This window comes from Rhinopithecus bieti, unplaced genomic scaffold (genome assembly GCF_001698545.2).
Source record: "Rhinopithecus bieti isolate Rb0 unplaced genomic scaffold, ASM169854v2 scaffold_24306, whole genome shotgun sequence".
In the NCBI taxonomy this organism is placed as follows: Eukaryota; Metazoa; Chordata; class Mammalia; order Primates; family Cercopithecidae; genus Rhinopithecus; species Rhinopithecus bieti.
Window position 1 is genome coordinate 2211870 of NW_016811898.1, and position 16906 is coordinate 2228775.

At 37.9% G+C, this 16906-nt stretch overlaps 1 protein-coding gene across 1 annotated transcript in view; it reads left to right on the forward strand.

The window, feature by feature from the left end:
• The window catches only part of WASHC4 (WASH complex subunit 4), a 65550-nt gene that overhangs the window by 16846 nt on the left and 31798 nt on the right, over nt 1–16906 (forward strand). The window contains 5 exon segments of the mRNA XM_017895298.1: nt 597–717; nt 4733–4856; nt 4964–5091; nt 5855–6015; nt 12528–12654. Coding sequence (XP_017750787.1) covers nt 597–717; nt 4733–4856; nt 4964–5091; nt 5855–6015; nt 12528–12654 — 661 coding nt within the window.

A 16906-nucleotide genomic window follows, 5' to 3' on the forward strand; every position in this document is an offset into this window, starting at 1 on the left:
TTCTTTTTTGAGACGAAGTCTCACTATGTCGCCAGGCTGGAGTGCCAGTGGCGTGATACCGGCTCACTACAACCTTTGCTTCCCGGGTTCAAGTGATTCTCCTACCTCAGCCTCCCAAGTAGCTGGGACTACAGGCGTGCACCACCATGCCCAGCTAATTTTTGTATTTTTAGTAGAGACGGTGTTTCACCGTGTTGGCCAGGATGGTCTCCATCTCTTGATCTCGTGATCTGCCTGCCTTGGCCTCCCAAAGTGTTAGGATTACAGGCGTGAGCCACCGCGCCCAACCCGACAGTTTTTCTTTCCTGAGCTTGGTTTTATTTTATATACCCTGAATTTTTTTAGACCATGGTTTATTTTATTCATGTTATAAGTACTTATTAAATGTCTGGTATGTACAGAGTATGAGGCATTTTAATTTAAGATGATATTAAAAAGCGTAAGAAAATCTATTAGGATTATTGAAAACAAATTTTCAAATATATAGAGCCAAACAAGAAATACAAAGATAAAATTTTGACTTCCAGGAACATTTTTAATTTTTAATTTAAGAATTTATTCGGTGAATTTAAGATGTTTCTCTTAATTTCCACAAGGTTACTGAAATCCGTCCATCACAATCCTTCAAAATTTGGAATTCAGGAAGAAAAACTAAAGCCATTTGAAAAGTTCTTGCTGAAGCTAGAAGGGCAATTACTGGATGGAATGATATTCCAGGTAAGTAGGTCTGTATCAGACTGTAACAACTGGGCTCATATTAGACGACAAAGCTCAGAATTACAGTAGGCCACTTTTATAATGCACTGTTAAATATATTTTTCTTTAAAAAGTGCTTTGGCTTAAAATTATTGTTAGAGTACTAAAATATTTCTGTATCTAGTAGCCAACAAAATTAATAGTGTATTAGTTGTATCTAGAGTAAGAGTTTTAGAAAAATTATGTAAATGGATACAAATATTTGAGGATTAACATCTAATCTGAGTAGTTAGGTATAGGCATATCTTGTTTTATTGCATTTCGCTTTATTGCATTTCCCAGGTAATTGCATTTTCTACAAATTAAAGGTTTGTGGCAACCCTGCATCAAGCAAGTCTTTGATCGTCATTTTTCCAACAGCATTGTGTTCACTTTGTCTCTGTGTCACATTTTGGTAATTCTTGCAATATTTTAAAGTTTTTCATTATTATCATAGCTGTTATGGTGATCAGTGGTTTCTGATGTTACTATTGTAATGTTCTGGGGTGCTACAAATAGTGCCCTGTAAGATGATGAACTTAATCGATAAATGTGTGTGTTCTGACTGCTTTATCAACTGGCTGGCTGTTGACCTGTCTTTCTCCCTCTCTTCAAGCCTTTTTATTCTCTGAGACACAACCATATTGAAATTAGGCCAATTAATAGCCCTACAGTGGCCTCTCAGTGTTCAAATGAAGAGTTTCATGTCTCTTAATCAAAAGCTAGACATGATTAAGCTTAGCAAGGAAGTCACATCAAAAGCAGAGATAGGGCTGGGCGCAGTGGTTCACGCCTGTAATCCCAGCACTTTGGGAGGCTGAGCCGGCAGATCACGTGAGGTCAGGAGTTTGAGACCAGCCTGGCCAAGATGGTGAAACCCTCTCTCTACTAAAAATACAAAAATTAGTAAGGTGTGATGGCAGGCGCTTGTAATGCCAGCTACTCGGGAAGCTGAGGCAGGAGAATCGCTTGAACCTGGGAGTCAGAGGTTGCAGTGAGCCAAGATTATACCGTTGTACTCCAGCCTGGGCATCAAGAGGGAGACTCTGTCTTGCAGGCGGGGCGGGGACAAAAAAAGCAGAGATAGGCCGAAAGTTAGGCCTCTTGCTGAGAATAGTTAGCCAACGTGTGAATGCAAAGGAAAAGTTTTGAAGGAAATCAAAAGTGCTGTGAACACACAGATGGTAAGAAAGCGAAACAGCATTACTGCTCATAAGGAGAATGAGCAGTTTTGTTGGACTGAATTGAAAATCAAGCCAACCACAACATTAGTTTAAGCCAAAGCCTAATCCAGAGCAAGGCCCTAACTCTCTTTAATTCTCTGAAGGCTGAGAGAGGTGAGGAAGCTGCAGAAGAAAAATTTGAAGCTAGCACAGGTTGGTTTATGAGGTTTGAGGAAAGAAGATGTCTCCATAACATGAAAGTGCAGAAGCAGCAAGTGCTCATGTAGAAACCAGTAAGTTATCCAGAAGGTCCAGCTAAAATCACTGATAGAGGTGGCCACACTCAGCAACAGATTTTTCAGTGTAGATGTAACAGCCTTCGATTGGAAGATGCCATCTACATCTTTCATAGAGGGAAAGCCAATGCCCATTTGCCATTCTGAAAATCTTAGGACCCTTAAAAATTATATTACTCTACTCTGCCTGTTCTCTGTAAGTGAAACAACGAAGCCTGATGACAGCATATCAACATTGAGGCAAGACCCTCAGCCAGCAAAAAGATGATAGCTCACTGAAGGCTCAGATGTTAGCATTTTTAGCAATAAAGTATTTTAAATTAATGTACTTCGACATAATGCTATTGCATACTTAATAGACTATAGTATAGTGTAAATACAACTTTTTGTTTTGATACAGAGTGTCACTCTTGTTGCCCAGGCTGGAGTGCAGTAGTGCAATCTCAGCTCACCACAACCTCTGCCTCCCAGGTTCAAGCAATTCTCCTGTCTCAGCCCCCTGAGTAGCTGGGATTACAGGCATGTGCCACCATGCCCAGCTAATTTTGTAGTTTTAGTAGAGATGGGGTTTCTCCATGTTGGTCAGGCTGGTCTCAAACTCCCGACCTCAGGTGATCCACCCGCCTCAGAAATTTGTGTCACTCACGTTATTGTGCTGGTTGGGAACTGAGCCTATGGTTTCTGTGAGGTGTGCCTATATTGTGTTTGCTGTTAACCTCTAGGTTTAGGGGTTTGTTTTTGCTTTTGTTTTGGAATCTCGCCCTGTCACCCAAGCTAGAGTGCAGTGGTGTGATCTTTGCTCACTGCAACCTCCGCCTCCCGAGTTCAAATGATTCACCTGCTGCCTCAGTCTCCCGAGTAGCTGGGATTACGGGCGCCTGCCACTGCACCCAGCTAATTTTTGTATTTTTAGTAGAGACGAGGTTTCACCACGTTGGCCAGGTTGGTCTCGAACTCCTGACCTTGTGATTCGGCAATCTCAGCCTCCCAAAGTGCTGGGATTACAGGTGTGAGCCACCATGCCCCGTCAGGTTTAGGTTTTTAAGACAACCCTTAACAAGTCTGTTTAATTCTTCCTAGGCCCAGGGAATATAATTTGGGTTTGCACAGTCCAGTATGGTAGCTTCTAACTACATGTGGCTATTTAAATGTAAATAAATTAAAATGAAATACAAAATTCACTTTCTTGCTCACGCTAGCCACATATAGTTCATGGCTAGTTATCATATCAGACAACACAGATGTAGAATATTTCCGTCATCACAGAAAGTTCTGTTGGACAGTGCTGCTTTGAGCAGGTTCCACCAGAAATTGCATTATATTCCATTTATAATATATTTCAAGGTTACCTTTAGTTTATGTTTTACGTGATCACAGTTTTTAACCGATTGATCTCAACTCTTGTTTACAGTTGACCTGACCCTTTGAACAACATGGGTTTGAAGTGCACACGGGTCATACAGATTGTTTTTCAAGAAATGTATTAGAAAATTTTTTGAACATTAGCAACAGTTTGAAAAAAACTTGAAGACAAATGGCTTAGCCTAGAAATATTTTAAAAACCTGAGGAAAAGTTAGGTATGTCATGAATGCATAAAATATATGCAGATACTAATCTATTTATGTGTTAATTGACTTATCCATAAGATTTTTGGTCAACAGTATGCTATTACTAGTTAAGTTTTTGGGTAGGCAAAAGTTATATGAAGATTTTTTACTGCACGAGGGTCAGTGTCCCTAATTTTATGTTGTTTAAGAGTCAGCTGTATATCAATTTAATGTTATTTTTTTAATTTAATTTAATTTTATTTTTTGAGATGGAGTCTTGCTCTGTCGCCCAGGCTGGAGTGCAGTGGCGTGATCTCGGCTCACTGCAAGCTCCGCCTCCTGGGTTTACGCCATTTTCCTGCCTCAGCTTCCCGAGTAGCTGGGACTACAGGCCCCTGCCACCTCGCCCGGCTAGTTTTTTTTTTTGTATTTTTTAGTAGAGACGGGGTTTCACCATGTCAGCCAGGATAGTGTCGATCTGCTGACCTCGTGATCTGCCCATCTCGACCTCCCAAAGTGCTGGGATTACAGGCTTGAGCCACCGCGCCCGGCCTCAATTTAAATGTTAGTTCATTAGGTTAAGAAGATAATTTTTTTGTTACTGATTCTTTTTCCAGGAGACATTTCTATACATGCTATAATAAAGTTCTAGGAAAGTAATTGTAAACAGTAAACATAAATTCTACTCATGAAAGTGCAAAGTAAAATAAAAAATATGCTTTATCTTCTATACATCTCTGAACATTGTGTGTATTTCTTTATACAGGATTATAGATTTGGATTCAATTTTATTACTTTCACATAACTAGTACCCAAAAATATAAATACATACATATTTTTCATTCACAAAGATCTAAACATTAGATTTCATTAAGAACCTGAGCTTTAGTTTTAGTAAAATTTAAATGATGAATATAGAAATTTATCATTTAAATGTTTAATCGTTAATTATTGAGAGTCTGAATTTCTCTTTAAATGTTTCCTATCTAGGCCTGTATAGAACAACAATTTGATTCTCTCAATGGAGGAGTATCTGTGTCAAAAAATAGCACTTTTGCTGAGGAATTTGCACATAGTATTCGGTCAATTTTTGCAAACGTGGAAGCCAAGCTTGGTAATGTAAATCTCATTTTTTGTTTTTTGTTTATAAAATTTGCATTTCCTTAAAAGCATAATTGAAGTGTAATTGTTCTGCTTTCTCTTATGTTATTGATTTGTAAGGAGAACCTTCTGAAATTGACCAGAGAGACAAATATGTTGGAATTTGTGGACTCTTTGTATTGCACTTTCAGATTTTTCGAACTATTGATAAAAAGTTTTATAAGTCTTTATTGGACATTTGTAAGAAGGTAAGAGCTTGAAACTTATTTTCAATTTGAGTAGATTAAAAGATTGCAGATAAAACTAAGTATTTTAAAATGCATTTTATTCCTGTTTATAAAATAATTTAAAAGTATTCTCTTGTAAAATTCAGGTATTCCAGAAATAAGTAACTTAGTGAATGAAAATACATCATATTTCTACATCATATTACTACATACTGGTAGATGGTGTTCAGGTTTGTTCTGTACATTAACTTTCTTTTAGTGGTACTAGTACTACTTTTTTCTTTTCCTTTTTTTTGCCACTGATTTTCATTACTGAAGATGAAGAAATTTAAAGTATATTTCTTTCTGTGTCTTTGTTATTTTCATAATGTGGCACCTGATTTCAAAACTCAAAGATTAGTTTATGTGTAACATCGAGTAATAGTGACTATGATAACCCAGCCAATTTTTTAAAAACTTATATAAAATGAAACTAAAGGACGTGAAGATTCAAGTTTCTATTTACTTGTTGCATTTTTTTTATCTGACAATCCATGAGAGGGTGTTTTGTGTGTGTGTTATTTAATACTTAGGGGAATAAAACTGTCATGCTCAACACCAGATGTAGAAATGCCTTAACTCTGCCACAGTGAAAGATAATTTGTCTCATAATATATTAATAAGTATTTTTGTGGTTATTTTTTCTTGAAATGAATTGTCTTCCATGTGTATTATAGAACTTTTACACAACTTATTGTTTAGCCTGCATTTAATGATTTTTCCCCTTTTCCCTTTTCTGTTTCAGGTACCAGCCATCACTCTAACTGCTAATATTATTTGGTTTCCTGATAGTTTTCTGATCCAGAAAATACCAGCAGCTGCCAAACTTCTAGACAGAAAAAGTCTTCAAGCCATTAAAATACACAGGGATACTTTTCTACAACAGAAAGCTCAATCACTTACCAAGTAGGTTTTATAAACAAGTATAATGAAAATATTTAGATATTCTTTATTTTCAAATATTATACTATAAATGTATAATACTATTTGAGTTATTAAATGTACTTGCTAATTAAGGGTCAGGCAATCTCCAGGAGATTTGTTTTCTAGAGGTTTTTTGTAAAAAATATTTTACACTTAAGGTCAATTTAAGATGTGGACAGATTATACTTTATGGATACAAATGCGTACATACATAGTTTTTATCATCTGTGTTAAATATTTTTTGTCTAAATGAAGTGAAGTCTCAGATTTTGTTGCAGTGGATATCATTTGATGACATTAAAAACATTGTGTGTCCATGGTGATTTTGGGAGAGGCTGAGTTTTTCTTGATGTGCTTCCTTTTCCCCTTTATTTTATTTTATGAAAATAATATATGCATATATATAAAACATCAAAAAGTGCTAACGCTTAAAGGGAAAGATAATTCTTCCCAGTTCCTTCCTGTATTTCAGTCTTGCTCTCCAAAGGAACACTTTTAACTCTTTGTTTCTTCTGATATTTACATCCTTATTTTTTGTTTATCTCTTATTGTGTAAATTTTCAAATATACACAAAGTAGAGAAAATAGTATAAAGAGCCCCTACATTCCCATCACCCAGCTTCAACAATTAATTTATTGCACATTCTTTCTTGAGTACAGGGCTAAAATCCCATGTTAACTTGGATAAAGCTTTTGAGTGAAATGACACAGGACTCTGCTGCTGGCCCCATCCTGGTGACAGATTTTGTTTGTGATATGGCTGGATGTAATGGGGATACTTATCCACTTTCTGTTGATTTTGACTATCAAAGGGAAGATGGGTCACTACTATACGTTGGGGGAAGGAAGAGCATGTCATTTTTAGTACTGCCATGTCCTCTGATTAAAGTGGAAAACTACCACCAATTTAGGCAGGTCTACTGATTTCAGAACTCTAGTAGATATCCTAAATCAGGTTTGAAGAGGGATAAAAGCAAATGTTTAGATTTAGATTAGAGAGCTGAATTAAGTAATATAAGATTTAGAGACATTTATCTTTCCATTTGAGTAGCAGTAAGTAGGGAAAAATGTGTGTATTTTAGTTCTTGGAATGTTGATGTTTTGTAACAGTGTGATGCAGTTACTCAAAATGCCAATACATACTTAGCTTACATTAATAACTGTAATACCCAGGTTGTAGAAACTAGTTATAGTACAGGTTGAGTATCCCTAACTGAAATGATCCAATACTGGAAACTTTTTGAGTGCCATTGTAATACCCAGTGGAAACGCTCATTGGAGCATTTTGGATTTCAGATTAGGTATGCTGAACTGGTAAGTATAATACAAATATTCCAAGATCTGAAACACTTCTGGTCCCAACCATTTTGGATGAGGGGTACTCATCATATATCTAGGTCATGGGAATTGATAGTTCCATTAATTTGGATAATTAATGGATTATCCATTAATCCATTAATGGATTATTCCATTCCAAAAAATGGATAATTCCATTAATTGTTTTTTTCTTTTTCCTTTTTTTTTTGAGACCAAGTCTTGTTCTGTTGCCCAGGCTGGAGTGCAGTGGCGTTATCTTGGCTCACTATAACCTCTGCCTCCCAGATTCAAGTGATTCTCCTGCCTCAGCCTCCCGAGTACCTGGGACTATAGGTGCCTACCACCATGCCTGGCTAAATTTTTTTTTTTTTTAGATGGAGTCTTCCTCTGTCACCCAGGCTGGAGTGCAGTGGTGTGATCTCAGCTCACTGCAACCTCCGCCTCCTGGGTTCAAGTGATTCTCCTGCCTCAGCCTCCTGAGTAGCTGGGATTACAGGCACATGCCACCATACCCAGCTAATTTTTGTATTTTTAGTAGAGACGGGGGTTTCACCATGTCGGTCAGGCTGGTCTCGAACTCCTGACCTTGTGATCCGCCTGCCTCAGCCTCCCAAACTGCTGGGATTACAAGCGTGAGCCACCGCTCCCACGCCCGGCTAATTTTTATATTTTTAGTAGAGATGGGATTTCACTATGTTGGCCAGGCTGGTCTTGAACTCCTGACTTCCGGTGATCCACCCACCTTGGCCTTCCAAAGTGCTGGGATTACAGGCATGAGCCGCCACACCTGGCCTTTTTAAAATTGTTTGTTTGTTTGTTTTTAAACTTTTAAGTTCAGGGTACAAGTGCAGGTTTGTTACACAGGTAAACATGTCATGGGGGTTTGTTGTGCAGGTTACTTCATAACCCAGGTATATTCCATGGAATTTTTATTGGTCAGCTCATAGCTGGTGTTTGGTGGTGCCATGTTTTGAGAGGGTCACAAACTGCAGTATCCCTAGATAAAGCTGATCAGGATGTCAGAAGGTCTGAGAAGCGTGCCTTCTTGTTTATCTTCTCTTTGTTAGTGTCTGTATAGTTTGGCTTTTAAAAGAGAAATCTGTGGAATGATGCGGTGGGTTTCTTTCAGTATTTCAGGGGCATTCAGAATGAAGAGGGAACAGATTTGATCTCTGTGGCTTCAGTAGGCTAAACTAAAACCAAAAGGTGAAGATGACAGATAGTAATGATAATAATTGCCAACATCATGAAGCTCTCAACTCTGTGGCAGACATTATGCTAATAGCTTTAAACATATCATGTTCCATAAAGCATGTAACAGTCTTCTGGCATAAAATAATAAATGTAACAACTAATGTTTATGGAGTGCTTACTATATGCCAGTAGCTATTCCAGGAACTTCACACGTCTCCTTTAATGATCAGAAAATTGTATGAGGTAGATACTGTTGTTGTTGCCGTTTTATAGATGAGAAAACCCTACAGAGATTAAACTTGCCCAAGTTTAAACAACTAGTAGATGGCAGATGCAGACAGTTCAACTCTACAGCCCAGGCTGTTAACTACTACCATAAACTATTTTTATCCCATTTTTAGATAAAGAAAATGAGGCTTAGAAAAATGAACTTTGCCAGGTCACACAGCTAAGTACATGTCAGAGGGGGCATTCAGACCAGTGCCAGTCCTATTCTAGTGCCTCTGCAGCAGGTAGCATTGTGTAGGCTGCTCTGTATTCTCCTTCACTAAAGCTGTATAGGCAGAATATAGACGACTGTCAGTCCAAGATCTGTGGGAAGTGAGTCTTATTAAGTGGACAGTTGAATAAGTTGACTTGAAAGACTTATCACATGATGGAATTTTGTTTCTAAATTATTTACTACAGAGCTCCATGAAGATGAAGAAAAAGGTAACTGAACAGTTACCTTTTTCAGTCTCTTTGCAGTTATGTCGAGGAAACCTAAAATTCACTAAAGTGAAACTCAGGAGAGAGATGATGTGATCAGCATGGGCTTTGTCCTGACATTTTAGAGAAAGTTGAGGGGGTGTCTAAGAGGTGTCCCGAGGTCTTGCTTCAGAGTTTACGTGAGTAGGGAGCAATGGAGAGCAATAAGCAACAGTTTTCCTGCCCCCACACTATACACCAGACCCCAAGTGGCCAGTGTCCCAGCTGCCTCCTTGACTGGGGTCCAAGGTTTGTGGATTTTTGCATTTTGCTTTTGATTCACAACCATTTTAACACTGGAAAATACTGCCTTTAGAGGACAGAGGTCTGAATCTTCGTTTCAACCCCCCATGTTGACATAGAGGTGTTGACACTGTTTAGTACTTTATGTTGGGGCAGGAGATTTTGTTTTTTTACCTTGGTATTTTTCCTGTTTGTACTTTGAAATGCACCTGACAGTCTAATAGGTCACTTGGTGATTTTTGTACTCTTTGTCAGTTAACTTGCTTTTTGAAACTTGAAGCAATTTCATTTTTATATATTTATAAGAGGTAAAGATCATCTGTCATCTGGATGTGATCACAGAGTGATGGGCAGAAGTGACATATAAACCTCTGCATTATCCTATAATCTTACCTAAAACTGACTGAATGCCGTTCACTATGTATTATTGCCTTCTTCAGAGTGTTAATTGACGTAGTTGCTCATCAGGGAGAGTTCCATAGTCTTGCCTAGGTCTCTTTCTCTGGTCCTTGCTTATGATTTTTTTCTGTTCTCTCCTGTACACGGTATTCCTGCTGAGTCTTGATCACAGCCTCCTCCTCAAAAGTGAAGGTGTTGCTCTAGGATCATGCTCTCTGTTTTTAAAAAAGGACCAGGCTTTTAAAAAATGATTCCTTAAAAAAGGAGTCATTCATAAGTCAAACAACGTTTCAGCACCATTCTAAGCAAAGCCACAAAGTACGACTATTTGTGTTTTTCGTCTGACAGAATTATGGCTCTGTAGAAACCATTTTTCTCAGATTTTGTGCTAGGGTTTTACCTCCGTGAGTCACATTTATTAGAGACTTTGGCAGGATACCTCTTTAGATTGAACTCTTGAGACTGACAGATTGCCCGGCAATATGGCTAGCCACTGACCTCAGTGTGGGATTCTAAATGTAATTGAGTGTCTTTAGTTCCTTGCCCTGAAGAGCTGTCCTCTAGCTGATTCTGACCTGTAAGAATGGGACATTTCTTTACCCTGTGTAGCTAAGGAAGATTTGAGTTGGTAATGTCTGATTCCATAAAGGAGAATTGTCCATTTTGCATACTAAGTTTTTGTTTGTTTGTTTTTGAGACGGAGTCTCACTCTGTCGCCCAGGCTGGAGTGCAGTGGCGCGATGTTGGCTCACTGCAACCTCTTCCGCCTCTCAGGTTTAAGCAATTCTCTTGCCTCAGCCTCCAGAGTAGCTGGGACTACAAATGTGCGCCACTATGCCTGGCTGATTTTTGTATTTTTAGTAGAGACAGGGTTTCTACTAAACCCGTCTGGTTTACTAAACCCGGCTGGTCACGAATGCCTGATCTCAGGCAATCTGCCTGCCTTGGCCTCCTGAAGTGCTGGGATTACGGGCGTGAACCACCGTGCCCGGCCACATACTAAGTTTTTTAAAGAAAAGTATAGCTTAAACAGCTCGTGAATACAAAGAGGTTCCGAACCATCTTGAATGAGATTGAGTTGAGAAACATTGATGGAGTGATTTAGTATTTGTAATCATCCCAAATAGTAGAGAGAATTACATTTTTATTGCCCTAGTCTTTCTGGGATGGAAAAACTTCCTGGATGTGAGCTTGAATCTTGACTGAACTTAGGATCTTGCTGCCTACTTAACTTCTCTGTGTAGCAGTTTCTTGTTCTGTGTGGAGGTTGTAGTACCTGCCTCATAAGGTTAATGTGAGTATTGAAAGAGGTGGGGTGTGTGTGTGTGTGTGTGTGTGTGTGTGTGTGTAAAGTTCTTGGAATAGTAGCTGTCATATAGTAAGCATTCAATAGCTATTAGCTTTTATATTCAGATTCTTTTTTTTTTTTTTTTTTTGAGACGGAGTCTCGCTCTGTCGCCCAGGCTGGAGTGCAGTGGCCGGATCTCAGCTCACTGCAAGCTCCGCTTCCCGGGCTCACGCCATTCTCCTGCCTCAGCCTCCCGAGTAGCTGGGACTACAGGCGCCTGCCACCTCGCCCAGCTAGTTTTTTTTTGTAGTTTTAGTAGAGACAGGGTTTCACCGTGTTAGCCAGGATGGTCTTGATCTCCTGACCTTGTGATCCGCCCGTCTCGGCCTCCCAAAGTGCTGGGATTACAGGCTTGAGCCACCGCACCCGGCCTATATTCAGATTCTGACCACTTCCACTGTTACTATTCTGGTTCAAGTTGTCATCCTCTTTCTTCTGCATTATTATAGTAGCTTTCTAGGTGGTTTTCCTGCTTTTACCATTGCCCCCTCTGTAGTTTATTTTCAACTCATCAGATCCTCTTAAAACTAAAGTTAGATCAAGTTACTTTGCTTGGATCCTGTAGTGGCCTTCTGTCTCAGAGTCAAAATCCCTACTCCTTGCAAGTCCTTCCACAAATCCCTTCCCCATCTTACTTTTCCAGTCCCCCACTCCCTCCCTGTGTATCTCGCTGATCTAATCCCTGCTCACTGTGCTTCAGGTATACTGACTTTTTTGTTATTACCTCAACAAGCCAGACACATTTCCAGATGTCTTAGGATTTTGCATTTGTCGTTCACTGTTCTACACTTCTCGTATATTTGCATGAATTACTCATTCATCTACTTCAAACTTTGGCTCAAAATCACCTACTCAGTGAGCCTAGTTTGATCACCTCCACCCCAGTCCTTATCCTTTTTCCCCTGCTTGTATTTCTTCTGTAGTATGTATGTTTTAATTAATTTAAAATTTTACTTACTGATTTCATTATTATACAGCTCTCCTTTCTAGAATGTAATCATCATGGGAGCAGGGATTTGTATTCATTTTATTTACTGCTGATTTCACTGTTGTATTCTCAGTACCTGTACTAACAGTGCCTGGCATGTTTGTTGAATGAGTAAATTATGTATGTCTATATGATATTTATCTTTTGAAAACCAGAAAGATGAAGTGACTGCTGCAGAGAAATAATGTACTCCAATCAATATCAAGAAATGGAAGTAAATTTTCTTTGCCAAGTAACCCCAGTATTTTCCTTTGTTAGAGATGTACAGTCTTACTACGTCTTTGTGAGCTCATGGATGATGAAAATGGAATCTATTTTATCTAAAGAGCAGAGAATGGATAAATTTGCTGAAGATCTCACCAACAGATGTAATGTTTTTATACAGGTAGTTGCATCTTATAATATTTCGGGGAATTTTTTTTGTTAATCTTACAGAAATTAAACTTGGAAAAAACTGAACAAAGAGTAGAGTCTGTTTTTGTTTATCGAAACAAATTGATTTGGTTATGTTGGGATCTGTGTGACTTACTAATTTAAATTTTCTAACAACCCATTCAAAGCTCTACATTCCTTCAAAACTTACTATTTAACTGTACCCTAGAAGTTTTGATATGTTGTATTTTATTATTTATTTCAAACTATTTTAAAATTATAAACTTTGTGGGCTTTTGAAAGATTTCCTTATTTTGAACTATATGAGGATTTTCTAGTTATTTTATTATTGAGTTGTAGCAATAATTAAATAATTTTAGTATTTTGGAGTTTGCTTTATTATCTAGCTTATGGTCAACTTGGGTAAACATTGCACATCCACTTGAAAAGAATGTATAATTTGTATTTGTCAGTTGTAGCATTTTGTATATGACAAGAGGATCATATTTATTAATGATTTTTGTCTGTGTATTTCAGATACTGAGAGTTGTGTTGGAATTTCCCACTATTGTGGATTTGTCTGTTTATCCTTGTTCTGTAGTTTTTATTTTGTGTATTTTGAAGCTAAGTATATAATGTTTAGAATTGTTCTGTCTTTCTAGTAAATTGGACCTTTTCTTGTTAAGAAATATTCCTTGTTATCTCTTGTAATGCTTTTTGTCATAGGTCTCTTTTGTGTGATATTAACTATAACTGTTTTAATTAATGTCTGCATGGTATTTTCTTTTTTGATCCTTTCACTTGTGGCCTTTCTGGCTCCTTATATTTAATGTGTGTCTTCTGTAAGTAGCATAAATTTTTTCTCCTATCTGATAATCTTTGTTTTTTTTTTTCATAGTACTATTTTTTCTGTATGTCCTTGTTGATATATTTGGTTTTAAGCTGCCACCTGACTAGTTGCTTTGTATTTGTCTCGCTTGTTCTGTGTCCCTTTTCTTTTCCTCTCTTGTTCTTTTTTGGAGTATTTTTAATTTTATTTCTCCTCCTATTAGTTTAATTCTATATTATTTTACTTTTCTTTTAGTGGTTACTCTAGACATTTAAAATGTATCGTTTACTCATTTAGCTCTAATATAAATTAGTTTTACCACTTTCCTGACAGTGTAAGGTTCTTAAACAGCTTTAATTCTGTTTATCTGCCTCTCACCTTTTGTGCTGTTGTTGTGTACTTGAGTTCCTCTGTATTTTAAACCTCACAAGGCATTATTATTGCTATTGTTGTTTTTATAGTCAGTGTTTATTTAGATTTACTCATATTTACCTGTTCTGTCGCTTTTTATTCTTCCTACATCTCTTAATTTTCATCTTCCTACTTGGGGAATACTTGCTAGTATTTCATTAATACAAGTCTCTGTTGATGAATTGTAACAGTTTTTGGTCTGAATATGTCTTCATTTCAATCATATTGCTGTGTTAGAATTCTAGGTTAGTTGGGTTTTTTTTCTTGTAGCTTTTAAAGGTGCCATTTTATTGTCTTCTGGTTTCCTTTGTTTTTGTTAAGAAGTCAACTGTAGGTCTGTTGCTTTTACAATATGTATCTTTCTTTACTTTTTGGCTTTTAGTAGTTTTCCTACAGTGCCCCTAGGTGTGGTTTTCTTTGTGTGTTTGTGCTACTTTGGGGTCAGTAGAACTTCTTGAATTCATGGAATATTCTTTACCATTAACTGTTCAAGCATTACTTCTTTTCTATTTCCTCTGTTTTAATTCTTCATCTATCTCTAATCTGCTGTTAAATTCATCTACTGAGTTTTAAATTTTAATAATTTTACTTTTCAGTTGGCTTCTTTTTTATAGTTTACAGTTCTCTTCTGAGATACTTGATTTTGTGTTTTATTTTCTTCAACACATTCAGCTTATTTTGAAGCACATGTCTAATAATTTCATTATTTGGCTATTTCTCTTATCTGTTGTTTCTCTTGTTTTTGTACATCTCTTACCTCTTTATATACCTATTTTTTATAGAGTGCCACACATTGTATATGAAAAGCTGTAGACATAATTTGAGGATCTGGATCTTTTCTTCCTCCACAAGGGATTTGTATTTGTGTTTGCTTTTGTACACAGCTAGTCTAGGACAGTTAGCAACCCAGTATATCAATCTAGTAGGTTGATCGAGATGATTTGAAGCAGAATTTTGATCCTGTGATGGTTGTTTAATTCACCCTTACTTTTTTGGGGCTTACCCTTCAGGACCCCAACTCAGAGCTTAGGTGGTTTACGAAAACCAGCTCTGATGAGCCCCGAGCTCCTATTTTTATCTCCCTTTCCTGTGAGATGTTGTTGAAAGATATGTTTGACTTTTGTCTTTAGAGCAGATGCTTTAAGAGAAAGCAACCCTGAATGCCAGGCTCACTTCTCTGAGTTTCTGTCGTTCCAGATCTTGGCCTTATATTTCCTTGTTTTTTTGAATCCTCTGATGCCTTAGGAGGCATTTTTAAACCATTTTGCTCAGATTTTCTAGTTGTTCTCAGTGGGAAGGCTGGTCTAAATTGTTTATTCTATCATTAACTAGTACAGACTCCAGACTACCCTTTCCCTTACAATTTAGATTTCAAAATACATCCCTTCACAAATTAATGGTTATCTAGGAATGAGCTAATATGGGCCCTGGAGTTCTGTACTTCAAGTACCCCTAAAAAAGGGAATCCTTCTTTTTCTGCCTGACTTAGAGTTAGATTTTTGCTGTTCCTTGTTTGTGCTTTTAATTTTCCCAGGGCTGCACTAGGGTAGGGTCTGATGTAATAGTCCTGTAGCCGACAAGGTAAGATTTTGTGGCTCTTTCTGCATGTATGTGCCAAGCTTTGGTCTTACTGTCACCTTTCTTAGGATGCTATCCTCTCTTTGATTTTTTCATTTTGTTAATTTAGCACATGCCTGTTTGCCACAGAGAAACTTTGTGTGTGGTTCAGAGGAACTCCTGTTTTGTGCTGAGTATCATTCCTTTAGTGAGCCGCTGTTTCTGATGGGAGAATACATTCTCTCACATGTGGTGGGACAGGAGTAAAAGGTTGAGGAACACTGGCATATAGCTTCTGCCCCCACCTCCTTCATGTATCTACAGTAACATAGTTAAGGTTCGTTGCTAAACTGTACATGTATCTCTTTTGGGAACTTTATAGACCCAAAGAATCTCTGTCATTATCTTTGTGTTTTTCTGTGTTTCCATTTTGGGTTTAAATGAAAACTATTTGAGAAATAATATCCCTTTTTTCCTATTTTCTTATTCCACCGTTTCACTGAGTTTAATACCATTAAAAGAATTTTAATATCTCACAAGACCTGGCTTCCTTCCTGAATAGAAGGGGAGGGGAGAATCTGTTCTCATTGGCCTGGAAGGAGAGAAAGCCTAATTAGCACCAAACTAGGCAAGGAGGAGATAGCAGATGGATTGTGTTGATTGGTCTAGGTGAATAGGAAAGGGGGACTTGGCTTGGAACTCAGAAATTTCTGTGCCTATATGTATTGACTGAACAGCTCTCTTTCTCCTTGTTTTTCCATTTTTAACTCCTTAGAGTCCTCAGCTCTTGCCTTAAGTGGCAACAGATAGGAGTCTTTATTCTCTTCCCTGGCAGGTAAGATAAGGATGAATAGATACCTTTCTAACATCCAAATTGTTTCACTCAAAGCTTTTCTAAGGGAAAGAGTCTTTTTTTTTTTTTTCTAGACAGAGTCTTCCTCAGTCGCCCAGGCTGGAGTGCAGTGGCACGATCTCGGCTCACTGCAATCTCCGCCTCCCGGTTTCACGCCATTCTCCTGCCTAAGTCTCCCAAGTAGCTGGGACTACAGGCGCCTGCCACCATGCCGGGCTAATCTTTTTTGTATTTTTAGTAGAGACGGGGTTTCACCATGTTAACCAGGATGGTCTCCATCTCCTGACCTTGTGATCCACCCACCTCGGCCTCCCAAAGTGCTGGGATTACAGGCGTGAGCCACCACGCCTGGCCAAGGGAAAGATTCTTAAGCTGTGATTACACACTATTATTTTGACAGTACTAAACTTATGGTATGTGACAGGATAAATAAACAGTTAGGGCTGTTTTGAAACTTAACCACCATGTATAACATTGTCTCTGTGAGGAAGAGTATCTCCAAATCTTAAGAGCTGGCTTTAAAATGAACTTTAGAAGCATATAGTTACTGGTAAGTTGAGGAATAACTGCTGTTACATAGATAATGAAATCTTGAAGAAGTCTTTCCTTGTGATT